Source organism: Sturnus vulgaris, chromosome Z, assembly GCF_052056855.1.
Source record: "Sturnus vulgaris isolate bStuVul1 chromosome Z, bStuVul1.hap1, whole genome shotgun sequence".
Lineage (NCBI taxonomy): Eukaryota > Metazoa > Chordata > Aves > Passeriformes > Sturnidae > Sturnus > Sturnus vulgaris.
The window spans coordinates 22,336,351-22,361,663 of NC_142283.1; the positions used below are offsets into that span (position 1 = coordinate 22,336,351).

At 36.5% G+C, this 25,313-nt stretch overlaps 1 protein-coding gene across 2 annotated transcripts in view; it reads left to right on the forward strand.

Moving 5' to 3' along the window:
- The window catches only part of SNX24 (sorting nexin 24), an 88,215-nt gene that overhangs the window by 59,000 nt on the left and 3,902 nt on the right, over positions 1–25,313 (forward strand). For both annotated transcript variants that reach the window (XR_015799458.1, XM_014874387.2), the window contains exons 4-6: positions 21,656–21,750; positions 22,865–22,897; positions 23,808–23,872. Coding sequence is in view for 1 of the 2 variants with exons in the window: in XM_014874387.2 (XP_014729873.1) it covers positions 21,656–21,750; positions 22,865–22,897; positions 23,808–23,872 (193 nt within the window). In the remaining variant the exon portion in view is untranslated. The remainder of the gene's footprint in view (positions 1–21,655; positions 21,751–22,864; positions 22,898–23,807; positions 23,873–25,313) is intronic.

Consider the following 25,313-nt stretch of genomic DNA (forward strand, 5'->3'; position numbering starts at 1 on the left):
TTCATTAGGCACCACAAAGGTTTCTGCAGAGGCAGTCCTTCCCTTTGTCCTATGTACACATTCGCTGTTAGGATCTATTTCTAACTAATTTAAGATCAAATTGGCTTATTTGTAGAAAAAAAAATCCCATCAAGTCCAGAACAGATGCTTATCTTCCGGATTGCTGTTTCTGGAAACCAGTTTTATTTTAAATGGAGGTGAATATGCTGAGAAGAAAGGGGCTAGCATTAGAAAGTTTCAAAAAAATAATTTGATTCAGTGAAATAAGATTTAACTGATGTTTTGCTGGAGAGTCTGTTGAATCACCCACATCTATTAATCACATTGAAAATTCTCTCCATTATCCAAAATTATTCAGTGTCTTCCATCTCTATCTCCATTTACTGTGCAGCAATCAAGGCTGAACAGCTCCTGTAAGGAGTTCTAAAACCAATGGTATGATAAGTATAAAAAGACAAAATGTTCTTTGTCCTCATTAAAGATTGTGAGCAGAGTGTTAAATAATATTAATGGCTGGGATTGTCAGTACTTAACAGTACTTTCCTAGTACAAGTGATTTTATTGATCGATACAGTCTCAATGTAACAGGGCAGATTATTCTACTGATTTTATCGAAACCTTAACTAAGTTTGTTAGTGTACCACATATCCTTAAATAGATCTAGATGATGATGTAGATTAAGAAAAGCAGACCACCATCCATCTTTTTTTGATCAGTTAATAACTTAAATCCATCATTGCTGCAACAAGGTTTTTTAAGATTCTGTTGTGCATACGTGTTTCTTTGGTCGTAAAGATACATAGCTGTGTTTAGATGGTTGTGGATTTTAAAGAAGTGTGCCTGACACATGCAGGATTGCATATTTGTTAAAAGGAAGCAGAAAGCCAAAGAAAACAGGGAAGCAAAATAATTCTGAAGATAATTTAAAGGAGTCCTATTTATTAAAAATGTCTGTCTGCAGAGATTTATGAAGAATTATTTGAACCATTTTTCAAGCATGCTCAGAAAATTACCTAGTTTGTGTTTTAGAAGTTAAATTTTTGCTTTTCAACTTGTGCTATGTTGTGATTTATTATTAATATTTTTTCCTTCATCTTCAATAATCTGTTTATTTTTGCTGTATAGAATTGTGCTACATGAACTGTCATTTTACTCTTGCATTTTAGAGGTGATCAAAATATATTTTATTCAGTTAAGCACAGAATTTACATCAGTAGTTGTGACAGGTTTAGAAACCATGTCTAAGTGCTTGTTCTCTCTTCATTATACTGTTTATCGTAATGATACTGTATTACATACTTCTGCCCAAGTTAAGATGAACATCAAAGTGTACTAATCATGTATTTCCATATAGTGAGAAATAGTCTCTGTCATGACTGCATATGCTCAGAATAACTGGAAAATATTTAAGATGAGAGAGAAAGAAATTAATTTCTCTAAGTCACAGTCTATGAAAGCAGAATTATGGATATTGAAACTCAAAGGCTGCACACACCTGTAGTCTGTTGATGACTGTTCTAACAGCCCTGATTTCTTGCAAATCCATACAAAGAATGAGATACTGAATTCATTTAGCCATGATGAAAGAAAATGTGGTCCTGAATGCAGCTTCACATTTGATGTGTAGGCAATAAATTTTCTTTTTCCTTAATAGATATTTGATAGATTTGCCTGAGCACTTAGGGGAAGGTTGAGGGAAGTAAAAAAATTCTTGTCCATTATAGTAAAGGAAGGAGGGCGCAGTAATTCCTGCATCCTTATTACCACCACCTGAAGTTTGGTAGAAAGACTCAGCTTTCCCCCATCTTTTTAATCAATCCATAGCATTTTAAACACATTTTCAGTTCCTATTCTGTGCTGTTTTACATAAGGTAATTCTTATATTTACAAGTAAAAATTATTACTTTTTTTTAAATTGGAATTTCAAACCAAGTTAAATCTTAAGTGCTTTTCTTCAAAATTAGTCTGTAAAGTTAATGATTTGCTAATGTAGGGATAAACTTATTTTCTTCTGAAGGAGTATTTTATTATTGCATGTGTCATATAACACACTATGTTTTGTTAAGGTTGTTCGGTAGCATACAGCACTAAATTAGAATGTAGTTTATACCTAGATTGCATTGACATTTTGCAATCTGGTAGCATTCTTCTTCATACATTTTTTGTGTGAGTGAAGATCCACCATTAATAATCTTTACACATTTATAAATTCACATGAAGGCAGAGGAAGAATGTTCATGAAGAAGCAAATAATTCTTTTTTTACAGATTTGAATCTTCACATAAGGCACAGACTGTGTTTGGAAGCCAGAGGAAGAAAACAAAATATAGAATATATGCTGAAAACCAGAGCCATTTGTTATGTGCTTTGGATGAAGAACTTGTTCTGGAGGAAAAAGTAGGGTGGGATCATGCTACATGTAAGCAATGTTAAATAAATCCTTATACATAAAGAAGCTGAATTAAAGCTTGATTCTATGTGCTCTAATAACTTCATTGTCCAATATTGTTTGTATCATTTAACACAGACCATTCTGAAAAAAAAACAAAAAAAAGCCGACAAACCCAACAAGCTGTGGAACTAATCACAGGGGGTTACCAGAAAGATGCTGAAATAAATAAGCAGTAATCCTTGACTTTCTGCTTTAGGTGTTGAAAGGAAGGAGCATAGGAACAGAAGAATTCTTTGCAAGAAGGACTGCTAAGCAAAACATGAAAGCTAGTCTATCAGTAGCTAAGAGAGGTGAGCAGAGGAAGATGAATAATCTTCCTCAGATAGATTGTGGCAGGGTGGTCAGTGAGCCTTCTCCTTTGGTTCTGCAGTAAATTGAATGCTCCTGCATTAGATACAATTCCCGTGTGTCTGTGTGTGCTGCCTTTTCTTGGCATTTATACAGTCTTACATGACTCCTTTCTGAAAGATGTTGAAGGATTTCAGTGTGAACTAAGGGGAGAAGGTCCTGTGGTCGTGGGTAGCTTAGGAGAATAACAAATGCTTGTTATCTTCTCTAACATTGTCTATCTCTACCCACATCACTATTGATTGTCTTTCTTTTTTTCCACCTGCTTATTGTCTCTGTTGTCCAAATATGATATAGATTTAGTTACATGTTAAAAAGTTCATTTTACACTAAACCCATACATTGCAGAATTTTTTGACTGAGACAGGCTTGGATTTCTGTGAAGGTACATTTGCAAACAAATACACACACCTAAATTTATAACTCTGATATGGGTTTTTCCTGTAGACTTTGAAAATATGGACATTAAAATAGGAAACTTCCAGACTTACTTATGATAAATATTGTGAATTATATATAAGAAAATTTTCAAGAATTATTGATGCAGAAGTTGAGGCTTGTGGTACATTTTCTTCTTTTTAATTTCTCATAATTATAATTGTCTTTATCTAATATACTTTTTCTTCTGTAGGTGAAAGAAGTTTGCAGAAACAAAGCGTGAAGCAGAAGTAGAACCTTTAATTTCATTAGGCATGTTGTAACTGGCGAAGATTAATGTATATATCTCTTGCTAATTCTTTTCAATTACTCAGTTCATATAAATTCCCAAACCTTGTTAATTATGCTGAAGTCAGGTGGTAATTTTTAACAGTGTTTCCACAGCAAGGGAATTTTCCTGGTCTAACCTTGCCCTTCTGTAGAAACTCTCAGCAGATTAGGCATTCTGACTCTAGTCCATTCGTTTTCAGCACAAGCCTAATTGCTGCCGACTGCCTGCCACAGGTACCCTGGTTATTGTACATTTAAGGGATGCAGGTTCTTCTGAGAACAAATAAGGAAAGATTAATTGTTTGTTTTGTTTCATCCCAAGAGAAATGTGGGAGCTTAATCAAGAAAAATAATTTCTTCTGTTGATTTGGCTTATTTGTGGAAAGGGATAATTGTATAGAGGCAGGCATAGAGCTATGCATTTTGAAAGAAATTTTGCCATTTACCTACTTGGGAGGCAAAGATACAGCAAAATGAATGTAACACAGCATTGGAATTGATGGGGATGGTTCACATTTCTCATAGTAAGTAATTTGGCTGCTGGGCTTTTATTTGAACCAATATTGCTAGGTGGTGTTGTCATTTGTTTTGTCTGCTTCTTTGGATATCTAATCAAGTAGGGGGAAAAACGCTTTTCCAAATTGTCCTTAATTGCTAGAGCACGAAGTGAGCTAAGCACTCAGGTATTTCCAATTAAAGAACTTGTTTCCAGCAAGCACCATTAAATCTATCTTTCCCAATCTGATAAATAAGATATCAAAGAGTGGAACAGATTAATTGAGAGCAATTAGTTCAAAGCTCTGTATAACAGTTACACTGAACCAACATTATCAATGAATGCAAATTTTACATAAAGCAATAAGAAGCACTGATGCAACAAAATAGAATTGAGAGTAGCCACTAAGCACAAAGGAAAATTTTATATGTGATATAGAAATAAAAGAAAATCAGGTCGTACAATTCAGAACCATCACAAGATATTCCAATTGCATCTAAAGCATAAGAACGCCCTGCATATACTTCAACTTGTGTTTGTAGACACAGTAATCTCCAAGTGTGCTTTGCTTATATTAATAATCAGTAACTACTGTGTTTGGTAGAGACTTAGCCTACACACTGTATTTTGATTCCCCTTCAGTACAAGTTTCCTGTGTATCTTGACTTTTCTTCCAGCTGCCTGTGCATGCCAAATTGCCTTGGTCCATATGGTGTAAACATCATTCTGTATGTGGGTCCTCTGGGTAGTTCTCTTAATGATAAAACACAGAAAAAGCACCTGGATGCTCTCCTTACATGTCAGCATTTTGACAGTGCACACATCATCATGAGAAGAAAGCCTCTCTGTCACCTTAGATATTGAAATAAACTTACAGGCTCTGAGCATTAATATAGTAAAAAAAAAGGTTTTACAAGTTTCTTGCTTGTTGATAATTGTTGTAGATGTTCTGCTTTGGAGTAATGTACTCCATCAAGAGGAAGGCACATGAAATAGACTAATTTGTGTCCATTTTTACAGAACTACCTTGGCTAGATAAGTTATATTGCTGGTCTGTGTGTTGGCATCATTCCCGTAAATTGACAGCACAAATATACCAGCTGCCACAACTTTTAAAACTGCTCTCTTAGAGCATCAGTTTGTGAGGTGCATCTCTGGCCTTTACAGCAGCAATGTGGCTGGAGTCCGCTTTTGCAGAATTACAGTTTTAAAATGGATGGGTAAAAATCTTATTTCTTATGCTGTTGCAACCCACTGGGTACATCTATTCTAGGAAAATGAAAAGGTCAGTGATAACTTTCCCAATAAAACCTTCTGAGAAAATGTCATTCCAGTTATGTGTATCTGACTCGGGGAGTTCATCCTCCATTTTTTGAGCTCCATATTTTTTTAATTTCTCGAATATCATCATCGTTAGAGGAATTCATCATTCATAACCATGATAGTATGGTGTCATATCAGCTCATGAGCTGATGATAACAGACATGCTTTAACAGACATAGGATTTTGAATACAGGTAATTTGCAGTATTTTTCTTTGTAATCTTGCTCGTAAGTCACAACTGAATAAGATAACAGTTGTATTCTGTGTAACCATGGTCTTCTGAGCAGCTTCCCCTTAATATTAGCTTCTGAAAAATACTCAGATTATCTCCAAAAATCATAAGGAAGTTAGACAAATGAAACCTCTCCTAGCTTCTTGAGATGTCAAGGCATCCAGATCTTCAAGTGTGCTTTCAGTGCGGGGTCCAGCTCTCACACATAGTTCAGTGGGAAAGGTTCCTGTTTAACTCCAATTAAAAAAAAGCACTCACAAAGCCACAGGGGAGTATGGAGGAACAAAGACCATGCACAGAATTCAGAGTGTACAATCTTGCAACCAGCAGCATTTAAGCAACCAGCTCCACATTATCCCATCAGGCATTTCTCTGTATATTTGGACTCAGTCAAGGTCAAGCAGTGGTATGTGCTAATAGTTTTGAACAGTGGCAGTTGTATAACTTCACAATTAAGAAGCAATTTGTGTTTCTGTAATGATACTATATTTAAATGCTATGCGATAGTGCTAACCTGCTTTACAGGGGGATTTTTTTTATAATTAATCAAATTTCGACAAGCTTAATTATGTAATCTGAATTAGTTATCCAGCTTTAAGTGCTGGAAGCACATGAACACATAGTGCAAGAGTAAGTTACCGCATATTGGGGTCTTTTTGTAGTATTGGAAATAAAGATTAGTGGGTTTTATGATGAATTTGCTCTCCTATGCTGTAGAAGGTTCTTGATAACTGTGGTTCAGTGCAGATACTCAGGAACTGTATTATTAATGTAAAAGTACAGACAATATTTCAGTGAAGAGGTCCAGCAGCCAGGCTTGACATCTCAACCCAAATTTTAAGTGGCAAAAATGTCCCAAATTTCTCTAGTTTGTCAATTATTTTTGCCCAGTTTTACAAAGCAGTGATATTCACCAAGAAAGTCAGAGAGAAGTCTATTATCAGACAAGACTGATGGGTATGTTACTGTGTGTATGGAGACATATAAATTATTTCCCTGTAGCATATTTACCAGTTATAACCACCATATCTTTTTATATCTATAGCAGATTCTTTCAACTTCAGATTTTTTCAGCTCTCCGTCTTCCAACTCTCAGCTCTCCATCTTTTTATGTTTTGGTTTTTTCCCCTGAAATTTAATTTTGTCCCTTTGACTTTATTCAATCTTATTCGATCTACTTATCAGTTATAGTATTGTCTTCTCATGATCATGTATTGAAGGTCATCTCTGTGGCCAGTCAATAGACAACGCTAGGTTTTTTGTAGATTTCAGTTCTGCTGTAAATCCTTTCTGAACCATTACACTATGTCCACATCTGGTGGCATACTAACTTTTATTTGCTCATTGTGGAGTCTAGAATCTGATTAAGGTTTCTATATCACTGTATATAGTACTGTTCTGCCTTTTCATTGAAGAACCAAGAAATGTGACTTAAATAACAATTTTACCTAGCTTCAGATGCTAAAGCTTTCTTGTAAGGTCAATGAGAGCCTTCAGAGAAAGACTAAGCACTAGGAAGAAGAGGTGCAACACAGTGTTTTTTACTAATTCTTCTAGTGTGGGAAACACGGAGACCAAATATTTGTGCCAAATCGAGTAATAGAAATAAGGAAGATTGCTGTCTAAAGTGGCAGAATATATGATTCATTCATCTGTGATCTCAATTTCAGCCTCATTTGTGGAGTTTACTGACCATAATTAAGTAATTCTCTGGTTGCTGAGTGAGGAACATCAAGTAATTGCTAAGTGAGAATATAACATCAAAAATACGGGATTTATAGGGAACGTCTTGGCATTCTTACAGAATGTAATGTTATGATAATTTTTAACAGAAATACAGATAGCTCTTCTGCTTCTCTTAGCAAGCTAAATTGCAATATATTTTCTCTGTTTTGAAGAAGTCACCCTTCTTTCACTAACAAGAATGTGAGAGTTTTTTTGCCAAATTAGAGCATTTTCCACAGAATTGCTATGGTGTGACAAATGCAGCCTTCCAGCTGATGCTGCTTTTGTGCCATCACCACAGAAAAGTTAAAAAAGCATTCACTGACCAAGTTAGGACAAGTAATTGCATCGTTCCTTACCTTTATTAAGGACTCCCTTACTGGTGAGTTTTGGGAGGGACAAGTGTCAAGGAATAGAACGATAATGAAGTACCTGTGATTGACCAAGGATTACATAGCTCTGTTAATTCTGTAAAAACTTGTCAGTTTGCCACCCAAATAAATGCCTAGACTGCGTAAAACATGGAGCAGAGTGACCCCTAGAAGAAAAATCAATGGCAATTCATATTTCATATGTCTATAATTGCTTGTGAGAGCATGGCAGCAGTTTGTTTATAGAGCAGCTTGTTCTACCAGAGATTGTTTCCTGACTTTTCTTCTTTCCAGTGGTGATGCCTCTCATGGACTGTGAATTACAGCCAGACACAGCAATAGACAAGTTTTATTGGTGGTGATTTTTTATTATTGTTTTCACATTACTGTCTTCAGAATTGCCGCAAAGTGTTCTGTTCCAACCAGTGCACTAATCTATAGTTACATGTAAATCGTGTTCACAACTGTTTCCTTGAAAGACTCATGAAGCTGTTTTTTGCCTTCTTTTAAGTAGGCAAGGCTCTATCCTCCATGAAGTCATCCATTTGCTAGTATTTTAGCCATCAAACTGACTCGATTGTATGGCCATCATTTTTAAGCAATTTGTCAGAGAAGCAAGGCATTCTCACAGTCTGCTAATTTAAAGATAGAATTTTGAAAATATCTTTTTCCCCCTGCTTTGCTTTGTTTTGTTTTTTGGTTTTTTGGGGGATTTTTTTTGTGAAGCTGTTGTAAGATTTGTATCCCCACTGAGGACGGAGATGTCATAGGGATAGAGAAAATGCCGCTCACTTTATGGATTACTGTTAGGTCAACAAAACTTTGGCAGCATTGATTAACTTGACAGTGAGTACAGCAGTACATTTATCACTTATGGCTGTGCTGTAGAAAATCTAATAAGAGGCAAACAATTCCCTTTAGAGCAGTAACAGGTTCACTGTGGCTAACGGTGCATGCACTGGAAATTTCTGACTTTAAATTATACCCTTGCTGCTAGTTGGGTCATTGACTCCAAGCTACTGCACTTTCACTACTATGTTCTGTATTATTAATTTGATCAAAGTTGTTTTGGCTTCTATAAATGTGTACAAGCCATATATTGAAGTTCATATAAACTCATAAGCATTTTTTGAGAAAGGATGCAGGAAGAACATGATCTAAGCTACATTATACAGAAGGGGCCGTTGCTTGTTACCACTGCAAATGCTTGGGGTCTTAACAAAGTTATAAAAGAAAATTTTTGAACTGTTGCTTACAAACTTGCCTCTAATTCACAGATTTAAATAAATCCTAAACCCAAATCTATCTTACATTCAGTAAGTTTCATTGATTGTTTAGAAGGACTTTTTCCACATGTGCAAGTATGTTATTTTTTAATTACCAGTAATTAACCTTTAAAATTCTATATACATTGATCTACAGATATGTTCTTCCAGTTGTCTCCTTTTTTGCAATAATAATGAGAACTGAACTGTTACAAATAGATTTTTTTTTTTGCCTTTCTTGTATAGAAGTGCTGCTGCTTGGCTACAAGTTTGGATATAATCTTATGGTGAAACTGGATTTTATTCAGTATTTCTTGGTTTCACTTTAATAGAGCTTTTCTTTTAATAGACCTGTGCATTGGAAAATATCTTTATATTACACATATTTTAAAAACCAATGGTTTTTGTGTTTTGGTTTTTTAAAAAAATCTTGTACCGATTAGTACTCTTAAATGGAAGCCCTGCACAACATACTCTTCTACAGAAGAATATCAAGTTTTTTTGCAGTTCAAATAACCAAATGTTTGTAAAGGTCACATACCCAAATAGTTGTGTTTCTAGAAACATGCAGGAAGGAAGATGGAAGACAATTTGGTGTTAAGTGCAGATAAGAATACAAGTTGTGCAGCTTGACTTGTGGTTTTATGATACAATCTGCAAAATTCCTGTTCAAATGAGAGACTTGTAATTTTAGTGGGTTTTTTTAAAATACTGGATATCAGGTACACTAAAGACTAAAGAGAATTTTTGGGTAGCAACTATTATTTCAAGTATTTTATGTTGTTTTAGGAAACTGTTTGAATTGGAGGTTTTGTTCTGCAGTATCTGTAAAAATGATGTTGTTTTCTTTGTTGGGAGAGAAGTATTCTACTTGAATCAATTGTCAGGAGGCTTAATGTAATAAGGCAGTTTGTGGTCTGACTAAAAGAAACACTGTGCAGAAGAAATTCCCATAGCAGTTTGTTTTTAACAGAAAAACTGAGTTCACCTGAACCATAAATACATTGAAAACTGAGGCTTAATAAGGTAGAGCAGCTTCAGAAGGAAGAGGGATTGTCGTCCAAAGTATGTCTTGTAATAACTAAAATTTAACCAAATATCTGTATAAAAGACAGTGAAGCTCTGTCAACATCATAACAGCAGATTCTTTGCAAGAAATGATCAAGCAAGTTGACATTACTAACTTTTGCATAGTTAGGGGGAAAACACAATTAAAATACTGGCTCTCCTTTCCTTTTCATATTTTTTAATTTCCAGGATAGAAGTTGTGTTTCTCACTCTCTTATTGCATTTTTTAGGTAACGAGACACATTTCCACACTTTCTCCTGGGTTCATACAATAACGGAGTTACCCTACTGGCTGCCTTACTGAACAGAGACCTGGTATTGATTACCTATCACACTGGCATCAGAACTACTCTTAGGATTCAATTTTTTTGTTGTTTTGCATATTTTATTGATCAAAAGTGGTAAATGAGCATCAAGCGTGCAAGAAGACGATGAATTGTTTACTTGCATAAAATAACCTTTCAATAAGGGAAGATGCATTGCTCACACTTTTGGTGCTGTTCTGCTGCCCGAAGCAGATGGCATTCAGCTGCTATTGATTTGCTCCTATAGTTACAGAGCAGCATGTAACAAGGCATGCTCATTTCTCTGAAAGAGAGGTGAGGTTTTTTGCCAGGGTGGCAGGAGTGAAAAAAGGAAGGATAGGGGGTTTTGAGGATTGTTTTGGGGTTCTGGGTTTTTTATAAGAAAAACAATGAAGCCCTGTGCAAATAAAAAGTGGGATTTCTGTGTTTGCAGAGGAAATGAATTACTTTATCCAGTTCTGGCACTTCTGATGACATTAATTCCTGATGCAGATTGAATCCATGAGCAAGCAAGTACTGAGGATTTTTAAAATAGCCAGAATTTAGCATCACAAGCTCCACACCACAAATTTTAACTGCTATGTTTTATTATTCATACGTTTTTTGTCCTAGTTGTATAAAGAATGTTGATCCATTAGAAAGACAAAAATCATACTGTATATGTGTTGATTCTGCAAACAGTTAATTTCACTGAAGAATACAGAGTTTAATAATTTGCTGCTGGATCTCTTCTATAATGGAGGACATGCAGACATGACAAAGTCAGCTTTCTCTGAAAATTTATGTGGAAAGATACTTAATGCAGAATTTTGACATGAACAAGATCTCTTAATTCTTTGCAGATTCTAACAAAATGCAAATATGTGATAGAAGAGGGTGTCAGCAAATAGGGTATAGGCATGTTTATTCTAAGACAAAACATTTTAGTTAATTTGTAGTCTCATTCCTGAAAGAGTAGTTTAGTGGGTGGTACTGAAGGAGCAGGTTACAGTCCTCGATCAATCTGCTTTCACATAGAAATAAGCCATCTGTCAAGATCCACAAGTGTTGTAGTATGAGAGTTAAATTCAGACTCTTGATGACAAAACTGGGCCAGGTAAATGCTTTGGCAACACATTTTAAGACCTTTCTTGCCCACCTAAGTGTTCTGCAGTGACTTAACTGAAGAAAATGCTTACTGTTGCTTTTGGACAGCCTTGAGCATCTTCCTGTTGTTATGTTATTTAGGAAAATAAAATTAAATCATTTACTCCATTATGACTGCTCTACTGTCCTCCATTTCTTTTATACTGTATTTCTTTTTAATGAATATAATGACTGAGTTATGATCCCTGGCAAAACAATTTCACAGCATAGTTAGTAGCTAGTTATTTATCGAGAATTTAAACATGCGTATCAGTATCTGCTTAAAAATTTTCTACTTCATCTATTCAAATTTCTCTTTTCTGACATTGATTTCAGTTTGCTTGTGTAATTTATGAAATGCTGTCTATGCTTTTTTGATATCCATATGGTTAAGTGTCACTACGTCTTGACCATTTGCTATGATGTTTCTGTGGCATAAGCAGGCAAGAAGACATTGTCTGAATCTTTGACTTTAACCTGTTGGTTCCAATACATAGTAGGCATTTCTTATGAATGTTTTTCAAAGCAAACCTTTGTGATTTTTTTCAGAAAACAGGTGTTTTTTAATCAATGGCTAATGCTGTCAGCACAGCATTTATAGCATTTTTCTGAGTTGATTTGGTCTTGCTCTCTTGTGGGGAAATCTTTGAAACATAAGAGTGTTTACAAACAGAAGTTAATATAAAGAATATGGATAAGTGTGTGTTTTTAAGCAGGGTTTTCTCTTGCTGGGAGAAAGCCATTTGCTTTCACAAATTTAAATTATTTTCATACTATTGTTCTATACCTGTGGTGTCTATCTGTACTCTTAGGACTGACTCCAGTTTTCATTTTCTGCATTTTTGAGTTTGTCAAAATATACTTCTCACTTCTTTGCTATTGTGTTAGCAACAGCCTCCTCAAGTACAGAATTAAGATATCAAATTAAATTGTTGGTATATTAAGTATATTAACTAAACCCCAACCAAAAAAGTCCCCCACACTGATTTTTTACCTTTCTTTTGCTGATAAAGGTAAGTAAATGTCTTGCACACAACATGTATTTTCTTGTTAAATTAATTAAAATTTAAGTAAGCTTTAGAGTTTTTAAAATAAAGCTTGCCAATTTCCTTGTAACTATGCTACTAACACTACAAAATAGCCTAGAGTAGTTATTCAACATTGTATTTTGTGCTGAAAGGGCTACCAACAATCAAAACTAACAAACAAAACCCAAAAACCACCACCATATAATTCTAAACATATTTCATCAGCTATGTTACCCCTGCTTTACCTCTGTAAAAATGACACAATTGAGTTCATTAACCCCAGGTGCAGTGAATTCCCTGGGCTTTCTACATTCTCTTGTTTGGACTTCAGAGTGGCTACCTGCTGCTTAGTCTAATTAGTTTCAAAGGGAATGTAGAATCATTTCTCAGGAGTTTACTCTGACCCAAAACATCTGACAAGAAAATGTCAGAGAGACAAAATAAGAAGTTATTGTAGGGTTGAATAGCATTTTTCTTACATTTTTCTTTTCTTCTTGTAGAAATAATGCAGATGAGGAAATCATGCTCAGATGACTTTTAAATTTTTGATATGAGATTTGCATTAAATTCTCATTCTTGTGGAAAGAAAGACTTGTTTTCATAGATAAGTTCCTCAGACCTTATCAAACATCTGTCTCTTTCCTTGTTCTCGGCTAAGTCAGCAAAATGAGTTAGAGCTGTGGGAGATTCCTTGCGAAGCTAAAAAGAAGTGAAAATGCTACTATAGCCATCAGCAACTCACTCCCTCAATAGAGAGCAACTCCCTCTCAATTAGTGAGAATGACTCACTAATGGTCATTCTAAGGTCCATCATTGTTTTGTTACATTTTTTCCAATATGCATCACTCAGAGCTGTGTTCTCCTTACCTATCTTGTAACCACTTACTTATCTTTGCAAAGATTTTATAACAACTTACTTATCTTTGCTCAGTTTGGCTTAAGGCTTTTGACTGGGGTGTTGTAGAAACCTTTTTGGAAATGTAATTATGCTCTCTCCTTTCAGGGGTTGCAGTAAGTTTTGAAACTGAGTCTCTTTCTTCCATTGTAATATCTAGTGAGTAACCATCTAACCAAAGTCTCTCTGTTTCAATCACAGCAGATCTGTGATATATATCCATTCAGTTGTGTTTATCTTCGTTCCCAATAATTCTACTCCTTATTGTAGTTACTAACTTCCTAACTTTAATACCCAGTTTTCTCATGGTAGTCTATTGCCATTATTAATATTATTACTATTATTACTGCTATTATTGTTGTTACCATCATCATCATCACTGTAATTTTTTAGGTCTCTGGTTCTAAAGCAGCTATAAACAATGTTATATACCATTGTTAATCCAGGAAATGAATAAATGGAGTTTTCTTTGAAGGAATATTGTGCTCCTGCTGACTTGTTACTGTAACAAGCAAATACTTTTCTGTGTGTTTTATGACCTCAATTACAGATATGCTTTGATGAGGATAAAAAAAAACGGTAAAATGGAAATGTATGATGAGTATTCTGAGTTTAAATCTGACAATGATGAATGCTGATGGCTTCACAATGGCTGCTCATGCCTTGGACAGACACTCATTGTTGGACGGCCAGGCCCAGAGAGTGGAAGTGAATGGAGTTACATCCAGCTCATGGCCAGTCACAAGTGTTGTTCCCCGGGGCTTAGTGTTGAGGACAGCCCTGTTTAAAATCTTCATCCATGATCTGGGTCAGCCTCCTGCAGTGCTGCAGGCTGGGGACAGAGTGGCTGGAAAGTGGCTCAGCAGAAAAGGCCCTGGGGGTGCTGGTCAACAGAGGCTGAACATGAGCCAAGTGTGCCCAGGTCGCCAGAAAGGCCAATGATTTCCTAGCCTCTATCAAAAATTATGTGGCCAGCATGACCAAGAAGGAGATTGTCACCCTGTATGGGGCACTAGTGAGGCCACCTCAAATTCTGAGTTCAGTTTTGAGCTCCTCACAAGAAAGACAGGTGCTGGTCAACAGAGGCTGAACATGAGCCAGCTGTGCCTATGTGGCCAAGAAGGCCAATGGCATCCTGGCCTGTGTCCACAGTAGTGTGCAGGACCAGGGCAGGGATTATCCCTCTGTTCTGGGCACTGGTAACACCACACATTGAATCCTGGATTCAGATCTGGGCCCCTCAATTCAAGAAAGACACTGAGGCACTGAAGCACATCCAGAGAAGGGCAGTGCAGTGGGGGAAGGGTCTGGAGCACAAGTCCTGTGGGGAGGAGCTGAGGATGTTTCGCCTGGAGAAAATTTTCCTCAGGGGAACCCAATCACTCTATACAACTACATGAAATGAGTTTGTGGCAGAATGGGGGTTGGTCTCCTCCCTCAGATAAGAAGTGGCAAGATAAGAGGAAATGGCCTCTAGGTGGGCCAGGGGAGGTTTAGATCAGATACGAGGGAAAATTCCTTCAAGGAACAGGTTGTCAAGCATTGGAGCAAGCTGTCCAGGGAAGTAGTTGAGTCGCCATCCCTGGAGGTATTTAAAAGACACGTAGATGTGACATTTAGGGACTTGATTTAGTGATGGATTCGGCAGTGCTAGGTTAAGGGTTGATCTTAAAGACTTTTTCCCACCCATATAATTCTACAATTCTAAGAAAGGGTTGTCACACACTAAGTAGACGAGAACATATACTAAACACTGATATTTAGAGGAAGAAGGTTAGGACTTAAAAATTTGGAAAATCTAGAACTGATATTTCCACCATAGAGTAGATTAGGTATTTATGATAGTATTTAATTACTTGGTCAGATCTGTTGCAGGGTTTTGCTTCTTTTCCCCATGCAACCTTCTCCCTGATGCACAAATATCAGCATAGAAGGAGGGCAGTACCTAACTGACAGAAAACAAAAACCTATCAATTTTAAAATTTACCAGGTGTTGTAGTTTGCAACTACATTTCTTATACTTCTTCTCTTTCTTTTTCTTTCTTTTCTATTTGTCTTGGTAGTCTCTTTCCTTGATGTTTCTCCGAATGTAATTTGTAGGTCACTGGTGTCTTATAAAGCTCTGGTAGTGGACAGCAGAAACTTCCTGAACAGGAAAAATACATGTGTTTCTGGTGACATTGGGCTGTGTGCAGTTCTTGTGGCTGGTTTGTACCTAGAGTGTTTTATGAGAAAATTCTGGCATTTACCAGTGGCTGTGTTGGTCTGAGTGGCTGTGTAAGAGGACTCGGATGCTGTCTGTCTCAGGTGAGCACGCTGGTGCTCCGTGGCACTGCCCGTTGGGAGAGGGAGTGGCAGAGGGCAGGGTAAACAAGGCACCTTGTGTTCCTGAGTTCTACTGTGTATTGTAATTGTAAATATGGATGCTTTTTTACAAAGCCTCTTCCCCTGTACTCTTGAGAAGACTTTTCCAAACCTAACTACCTAATTTCTGTATCTTCCTAAAATGTGTATTTTCTGGATTTACTGATATATATATAGTTACAGTTATCTAAGGTATTCCTGCACCTATTTGTTATTACCACCACTATTCACATCGTCTTAATTACTTCTGAAAAATACTTCAATTTACACATTTTGAATTCGGTGTCTAATTTTGTGGATGTATTCATTCTTTGTATTACTTTTCCCCGTTACTTATTTTTAAATACCTTTCTTGTTTCTGCTAAGTTTTTATCATATCATTAACTTGGCCTGCCCTTCTTTTCCTTTCTGCCTGTTTCTTTTCCTTTTGCTCTGTTGATTTCTTCATTTCTCATCCAGCTTTGTCTTAACCTCCAATCCTTTGAGCAGTGTCTCAGGAAATTGTATTGACTGCTTCCTTTCATTTGTATTTTTCAAAGGAACTGTTCTTGCACTTTGCTTCTAATCTTTCAAGGACTAGTCTCCTCTTTTACTGAAGAGAAGTTCACTGTTTGCTCCCACTAAATTATGTTCCTAGTTTTCTGGGGAAAAAAAAAAAGCAATATTTTATTTTTCACATCAAATGGGTCATATTTGTAGACTTTTATAGACTATATAGTGGGTTATATTTGTAGACTTAGCCACAAGTCTGCACTTAGTAGTCAAGTATTAGTTGGAACTGTAACTGTGTTTTCAACTAGCTTTCTAATTAAAGTGCTCTCATCTTAAGATCTATGTGGTGGTAGTATTTTTAATCAAAATGAGTAAACTGCCTTGCAGTTTAAGTTATAGACACTGGCACGAATTTCTGCATACACATTTTCACTGATGATTCAGTAGTCACTTAACCTACTGGGCTTCCCTTTCATCTAATTTATTCTTTGCATAGCTTGAGATTATTATGAAAGGTGGATTTGTCACTCATGAGATGCTGGGGAAATTTTAAGCTCACAGTAAGTATCCTCCAGTCTTGAGGTTCAGAGGTGCAATTCCCCTCTGTCCTTTTTATTAAACTCTTGTGACTTTACATTATCTTTCAGATAGTTCAGTTGGAACTTCTGAATTTTCATTGGATGTATTTTGTATTTTTATATTTGTTCCTTTTCAAGCTCCACTGCATCATATCACTCTTACTGCTGACTTCCCTTGGATACATAGTGTGGGAGTGTTAACTAGCTGGTGCTTCATATGGAGCATCACTTCTGTGGTGTTATACATGTGTTTGCATACTTCCTGAAACTTATACAGGTTTTTAAGCACGTTTGATAACCTCTTTCTATTCTTGCATATGTGAATACTTCTGGTAGTAATGAAAAGTGGAAATTAGTCCCAGTTCATAACCTCTCACAAGCCTCACTGAACACGGGAGTGAGTTTCTTGATAGTTCTTCACAATGGATATTATAAAACATGATTGTATCTGGTATTACTTTAAAAAAGGGAAGCTTAATCTTACAAGTCTGGTTCATTTGTCTACTTGGTTTTTAGCTAATGTGTTCTTTTGATAACCTTTTATAATTTCATGGAACTATGTAAAGCAGTTCAGGAAAAGCAGGTTAATAGAAGAATATAGACTCTAAAATGTTCCAAAAGATGTGGATTTTGGTCCCAGTGGAGACTGATACTCCAGCCTACTTACTGTAGCTGGAATGTATTGATTTTCTTTTCCCCCATTTTAGCTGCACCACTGAATTAGGTATTGTGAAGCATCTTTCCCTGTGAAGAGAGGAAAAACTGTCATGAACTTTTTCACCCTAACAGTATAGCCTTTCAAACTAAACCCGATTGAATGGAAAAGTCTGTAAAAATCCTGTAACTCAGCTTCCACTCTGTCTTTTCTCCCTTTCCAACAGCTCTTCCAGCAACCTCAAGAAATTGTGATAGATGACTGTAAGAAATTGATTTTTAAGTCTTTCTTCATTAAAAACAGCAATAATAATAATAATAATAATAATAATAATAATAATAATAATAATAATAATAATAATAATAATAATAATAATAATTACAATAGAAAATGATGCATTTCTGTGTCATGATCTCTGAAGGTTAGCGAAGTGGTCTTGTTCAGGTTTTCAGCAAGATGTTCAGTTACTGTTATAATTGGCTGATGAGTAGATTTGGGCCTAACTAGAATGCCAGTGTTCGATTTCACAGTGTCCTCTGTGAAGATATGTCACCATTTAGCCTGGCTTTAGTGACAATTTTCTAAAAAGGAAACTCATGGGAAATCATTATGCTGTTTATATGTCTCCCTTGTTGGAGAGCATTATCCTGTGATATTTTAGCACTATTTTCCACTGCATGATGGCATCTAGCTAAGGTTAAGGCAGAACAAGTCCCTTCGCAATTTTGTGACTATATTTTATTTACTGAAGGAGAAAAGATAACCGACAATTAAGTATTTCAGATGTCACTGAAAGAACATGTGCAACTAATCAATGACATCCTTAGGGAACATGATTTTATGAAACTGATAAGGTAGAAAAATTGGGGATTTTATGATTTGTCTTACATAATAATAATTGCACCCTTCCAATGAAAAAGACATTTCTGCTGATGTAAACATCAGACTTTCCCTTGTGTTGTGTTGTGGGTTTTTCTCCTGAAGCACAGAGTAGTCCATTAAAGTGTGACAGTAACAGATAAACACCTTTTACAATTTTCTAAGAAAATACGGCACTTTTAGTTCAGCTGAAATCAATGAGTTGAAAAATGTATTTCTAGAGTCACTTCCCAAATCACTTGCTAAAGGTTGTATTAGCTGGTTTAGCTGGGGGAAAGAGAGGGATTTATTTACTTTAGGAAGGAAATAGACATCCTGGGTTTTTTTTCTTAAGTTACCCTACTTGGCACTCTGGGACCCATATTTAAAATTTACTGCTATGATCTTGATAAAATTTGGATGCAACAAAAATTCATGTTACAAAGAAACTATGTAAGTTTTTATTTCTTTGAAAATACTTATCTTTCCATTTTTGATGACAGAACAAGCAAGGTAGCTAGTCATGCTTACAAGCCAGTATAATATATTCACTTGAACAAATGCTGTAGTTCAGCATATTACATCACAAATTATAGTAGTAGTTGAGAAGCTTTACTTGTTGGTTCCTTTTCTGCACACCAATCATTTAAAGATTGTCAAGTTTGCAAAATATGGATTTCTTACAAGTTTTCAGACAGAAGTAAAAAATCTGTTGTGTTATGGGTTGTTCCAGGTAAATTAAGCCAATTATAATAACAATTCTGATTTAAGAGTAATTTTTTTAAAACTTAAATAGGAAGCTGAGAATGCTTAGATTTTTTTTCTAGATCCACTTTGGGTCACCATGAGAGTTAGGAAATGTGTTTAGACAGACACTTCTAATTTATTGTGACTGGTTGGTGCTTATGGGTGTTTTCTTTTGGTATTGTTTGGTTGGTTTGTTTGAGTTTTTTGTGTTTCTTTGTTGGTTTTTCTTTGTTTTAGTTTTGTTGTTTTTCTTTTTTCTCATCTCCTTTGGTTTCCAGTGTATTTTAAATAGCAAGATTATGTCCTCGCCCCTTGTTGAATCAAAGCTAATGAAGTCAAGCCAAAAGATAATTTGCCCCCTATTACTATAATTAACTTGTAAACTTCATCTTTTTATTGCTTGAAAATCCATGTCGCATTACATTACATCAATTGAACAATCCTCCTTTGGTCAATGCTGTCGTTCCTTCCTTCATAAAATTCTGGAAATGACAAAATTCCCAATCAGCAGGGGTACTATACAAATACAGTGCAGTGCAAAATTGCCTTTGCTTCTCTGCAAATTTTCAAGTTTAATGATCACCAAAGCAGAGTTACTGACAGCTGACAAACTGTGTGGCTTAACACACTAAAATGGATACTATTTACTTGCATCTTTTTGTGAAAGGTATTTGGTCAGGCCAGGATTAGCAGGACTTGGGTTGACTTCATACATGTTGTAGGGGGAAAAAAGTAGAATGAGATAATATTCTCAAGTGAGTGAAAGTAGAAGCAAATAGGCTTGTAAGAGCTGTCAGTAGTTTTCCTTTTATCAAGTAGTGTATCCTTCTGTTCTTCCCTGCTCCATTCAGCAGCCTCAGAAGGCAGCTCAGCTTTTAGAAAAAGCTGTCAAGAATTGTAAGTATGAAGTTGCATATAAACATTGGATGCCCTTAAACATCTTCCTACAACTTCTTGCGGTTCCTAGTTGCATATAATTAGCAAGATGGTTTTATTTGAGCCAGTCAACACATTTCTATGCAATTCACACACCCTCTGAATATACATCCACCTCCACACCTTTCTTTTGTGCATAACCTGAATGCAGAATGGGATAAATTTTGCAGCAGCAGAGTGCTGATTTTGCAGAATGCAAACAAGGTGGCATTTTTTAATGCAGCCTCTTCATATAGAGGTGAACTGAAAGGCTTAACACTTACCAACATCTTAGACCTCCTTGGTTTCATCCCTTAAAACCCAGAACAGAAAAGTTGAAAAGTTGCATTTTTCCCTGTTCTTTTTTTTCTAACATTTTAGTGATGGCCTCAGCTGTTGAGAAAGTGTTGCCTCTGAATTCAGACTTGCAGATTAACATAAAAAAAGATCCAGTTCTCAAATATCTTTGTTTTAAATGCTTTTAAGTCCATTCACATCTCATGTAATTTTATGTAATTTCAACGTTAAACAGGTTTTCCTTACACAAATAACAAAACTATTTGCTATAAAACCTGTAATAAAATCTAGATGACTTCTAGATGTCTCTTCCAACCTGTTTTTTATTTTTGTGATCCTGCTATCCTCTAGATACCATTGTGTCTCCCTTGTGATTTTGTAATGTAAAAGAATACACACTCAGGAGTAAGTTACCTCCTGAATATAAGAGTAATGTGTCTTTCCATCACCAGACTTGTTTCTTCTCTTTATTTATTTCTTCTATCATAGCTGGGAAAGTGAACAGGATGAACATGGAAAGTGTTGCTTCTAGGAGTCAATTTAATATTAAATCTGGTGAAGTTTCTTCCATACATACATTCACTTCAGATCAGGCATTTATGAAGGAAATATCTTTAAGAAAGATTATGGCTTCCTTTTTCTTGTGAAGTACACATGTTTTCAGAATGTATGTCAGTATGAACAGTAAAGAAATAGGGGCTTAATCTTTCAGGTGAGACATTGGTTGAATTTATGAACTGTTTTTCTTTGCCTTGTGAAAACTCTAAATCATGTCAACAAAGAAAAACACGGAGAGGATGTCGTCTGGCCATTATGTGGCCATTGTATCACAGTTGTGGAAGAATGTGGCAAGTCTGGCCAGCAGCTGCATGGTCAGAGCTTTGTCATTCACAGCCATCATGCAGATACATGGAGTATGTTGTAAGCTGACCTGTCAAGCCAAGCAAGGAGTTTCCCTTGTTGTCATTTACCAAGATGTGAATTAATAAAACTGCACAAAGTGAAGACTTCTGCTCATAAGCCAGATGGTAGTCTTCTGTGAGGTGAACATGAAAGCACTGAGCTGAGGCTGTTTTATTTTATATTTTAAATAAACTGAATTTTATTCACAGATGAGCATGCCAGTAACTTAGTTCCAGAATCAGACATCTCTGCTTGAGAGACATAGAGGTTGGCACCAGTGATGGCAGGTGAAAAAGAATGTAGTAGCATAAGCTGAATGTATTTCTAAGTGATTCATCAAGAACTGTGGTTTTCCTATCAAAATGAGGCATTCCAAAATAGGTGTAAAAAAATGGAGAATTGAAAAGTATTGCAAAAGAAAAATGTTTTAGTAGCTTAAATGGAACTGCACAATATCTAAAATATTTTTTAAATGTGGGTTTCTATTATGCCTTTTTTTTAACAGACAGTCATTTTAGAAAATGAAGAGCTCCCTAAGATTTTTCTCGATTTTCTGAATGTTCGTCATGTACCTACCTTGCCAAAAGCAGAAAGCTGTGGGTAAGCTCTCCTTTACTGAAAAATATATGGAGGCCAAAAGGTCCATATCCTCTCAGTGCTGATGCAATTCCATTGACTTAAAATGGTCTTACTGCCAACTCTAACACAGCAAAATAAATGGGCATTAGGTTCATGTTAAGTATGTTTATATATCCCCAAAAGGTTGTAAAATAAATCCAGCATGTTCAAAGACAGAAGGGAAGTTTAATGTAATATTCTTGGAAAGCAAAGGAGAGCTTAGATGAGAAAAATATTACTTTCTTGTAGATCATGAAGTATCTACTGAAATGTAAGATATTCGTAAGCACTCACTAAAATTGCACAGAAGGCCTTTGCATGTGTTTTATGGTTATAGTATCTGCACAAAATAGAAACTCATTCCATGATCATTTTATGATCTCCCGCTGTGTGTTCAAAAATTAGGTTCTTTCACCTTTCTGATGATAGTACCCCAGTGACCCAATTGCCCATCCTCTGGGAAGGGTTCCTAACCACAGTGGTGGAAGAGAATCTTAGTACAATGAGTATACTGACAACAGAAATGCCCAAACCAGTATAACTGGAAGCTCTCTTACCATCTGCAGCTGTGAGCTTTGTAGGGAGAATTTTTGCTTTGTAAGAGGATGGGGTTGATAGTGCAGAAATGTTACTAGAATGTGCTCCCCAAAAAGCCACATGGCCCTTTTCCTCTTTGGGGCAGGCTGTTTGGATTTGCAGTGGTGAGAAGACAAGTTTACCTGAAGATAATTTTGAGACCCTCTTCTCTTAGACTTGGAGGTGTCTATGGCCCAGGGCATTGTCCAGAGTGATTCAGTAGCTGTCAGGCTTGTAGTTTTCACTTGCAGTCAATGACATCAGCAGTATCCTCAGTGGAACTGTACCCCAACACTTCATAGATAGATATTAATCTGTTACAGTAAAATGGATGCTGTCATTTTCAAGTAGTGGGGGCTATAAAATTATACAATTTCCCATGTATATTTCCTTATGTGGTGTTATGTGGACGCTGACCAGAAGAAGATTGCTCCCTTTGGTGATTCTTAAAGGATTTGGGGATTTTAATTGTAAAATTAATTTTTTTGTAACTAAAGTTTCTTCTCACTTTTACTTGCAGCTCTTTTGACGAAACAGAATCTGAAGAATCAAGGTGAGCTTGATTTCTACTCTTTATAAGGCACCTGATTAATAAACTAAATTTATTTAATTTAAACTACTTAAATTACTGGCATTTACTTTATTTGATCCTTGCAGTTAACAAATTAGAAGTAGTTTAGCATTAAAATGAGATGTATTTGTTAAATATTACCATTTGCTGCGCTATATCTATCCATTTTTAGTGTGGCATGAACATCCTTATGCTAGTGTTAAGAAATTCCTTACAAAACTGATGGAATACTGCCAGCTCTGAAATTTTTCTGGGAATGTGTTTTTTGTAGCAAGAAGATTTAGCAGAAGAAATTAGAGGTCTGGGTTCTTCCCTATGTATTTGATAGAACTTCGTCTGCATCTGGTTACACTACTTGGAATGTATATGTAGAGAGCAGAGTGGAGAGGGCTGGGGGAGGCTGTCCGTGCCATGGCCAGGGGCGGGAGTCAGGCCTAGGGGGCTTCCAAGGACTTCTTTCCACGGCTGATGGGTACAGCAACTAGTTTGGGGGCTGTAAGAACATGGTGTGACATTTTGAGTCTGCATGGTGGCCTGGAGAGCCTATAGACATGGAGCCTGGTTGTAGATGGTCTTATATCCTGCATGACACCATGTGCCAGGGAGCGGAGCAGAATCAGGAGGTCTCAGAGCCAGCTGAGCCAGGTGCAAGCCACTCCTCCTGGACGCAGCCCCTTCACTCCAGCTTGATGTTGAGGATTTGGCTGTATGGCTGAGGAGCAGCAAGCTTTGCTTCCAGGAGATGGAGCCTGCCCTTCTGGGCAGCGCGGGTGTGCAGAATCACACTGCACAGCTCCTGACAGCTTGACCACCTTACTTTATCAAAGCTAGTTTGTAGAATAGTCTGTTTGCTGTCCCTTGATACTGACATCCCTGTTCTTGACCTTTCCAGCAAACTGTCCCACCAGCCTGTGCTGCTGTTCCTAAGGGATCCATATGTCTTGCCTAAAGCCAACGGTAATCAAACCTGTCATCTGTTAACAGCACTTTACTGATCTGACCCTGCACTGCATAAACCACATTATTATTATTAATACTGGCCTAGTCAAATGACACTGGTCCAAAATCTAATAACCTGCCAATAAAAAAATAGTTCTTGTATAAGAAACCATTAAAATACTAAATGGGGTGGGTGATTTGTAAAAGGGTGGAATTGTATCCCCCAGTTGTTCTCTCAGGCAAACCTACTGAGAATTCAAATCAAAATATGAAGAACACTGCTTTTCTTTTCTTGTTGTTGACCCTTTGGCTGTTTTGCCTGAAGGACTTGAACTTGGAGGCCCAGTCCTTTGTTAAGTGCTTTTCCCTTAAACACCAGTCTACTTGCAGTCAATCTACTGCAAGCATGTTTGTATCTCCGTTTGGATTATTTCTTATCATTTATAACCTCTGGAGCTTTTTATGGGGGAAAAAAAGTGTACTTTAAGTGTGATGTATTTCACAGGACATTTACATTAGACTTACATGGTTCAAAAGAGTGTTTGAAATTGTTATAAACTCTTCTTTTTAATATAAAAAGTTCTTTGAATTAATAATTCAGAGAATGCACCTTGTCTTAAATTAAATGTGTGCAGGGAAAAAAAGTACCATTTTCAGAGTGTGTTCCTCTTCGCTTTGTCATTTTACTTTTTTGAACTTGTTGTTTCTACTAAATATTTTATTTTAAAATGTAATATGCTTTCAGAAAAGAATTTTCTCCCTGAGCTGCACATAGTTTTTTTTTTTAATGTGACATTTTGTTTCATTTTACAAAATACTGTGTAGAAATCAGATTCTCACACTGCCTTGAAATTCATTATATTTTTAAGAATAAATTTAGGAAAGAACACTTTTTTGCTTTTCCTAGACAATGGAGTGCACTTCCTTGAGATTTCCTCAGTATGCATATAAATACTTGAGAGGAGGGCATAAGGAAGACAAAGCCAATCTCTTTTCAATGCTGCCCAGTGATAGGACTAGAACATAAGGAACATTTTCCCAAGCCTGGATGCAGGTTGCCCAGAGTGGTGTTGGGTCTCCACTCTTGCAGACACTTGGAAGCTGCCGGGCCATGTCCTGGGCAACTGCCTGCAGGTGCTCCTGCTTGAACAGGTGTTTGGACCAGATCACCTCCAGTCATCTCTCAGCTGCAGTTGTTCTGTGGTTCTGTTGTTTTTTCAAGCTGTTTATCAAAACCATAGGGACAAGCTCATGTATTTTGGGGGGGTTAAGTAGTCTCTCTTGCAGGCAGTGTCCACCCTAGCTAGTAGTGGGACCAAGCACTCTTGACCCTATGAAGTCTTACTGAACTCCAACACATAACTAGAGTGACAGACAACAGAGGTCCAGTGTGATACAGGTCCACATCAGAAGACACATTACAAGGTTGTTTAGCTTTTACTTTGACTTAGCACTAGTC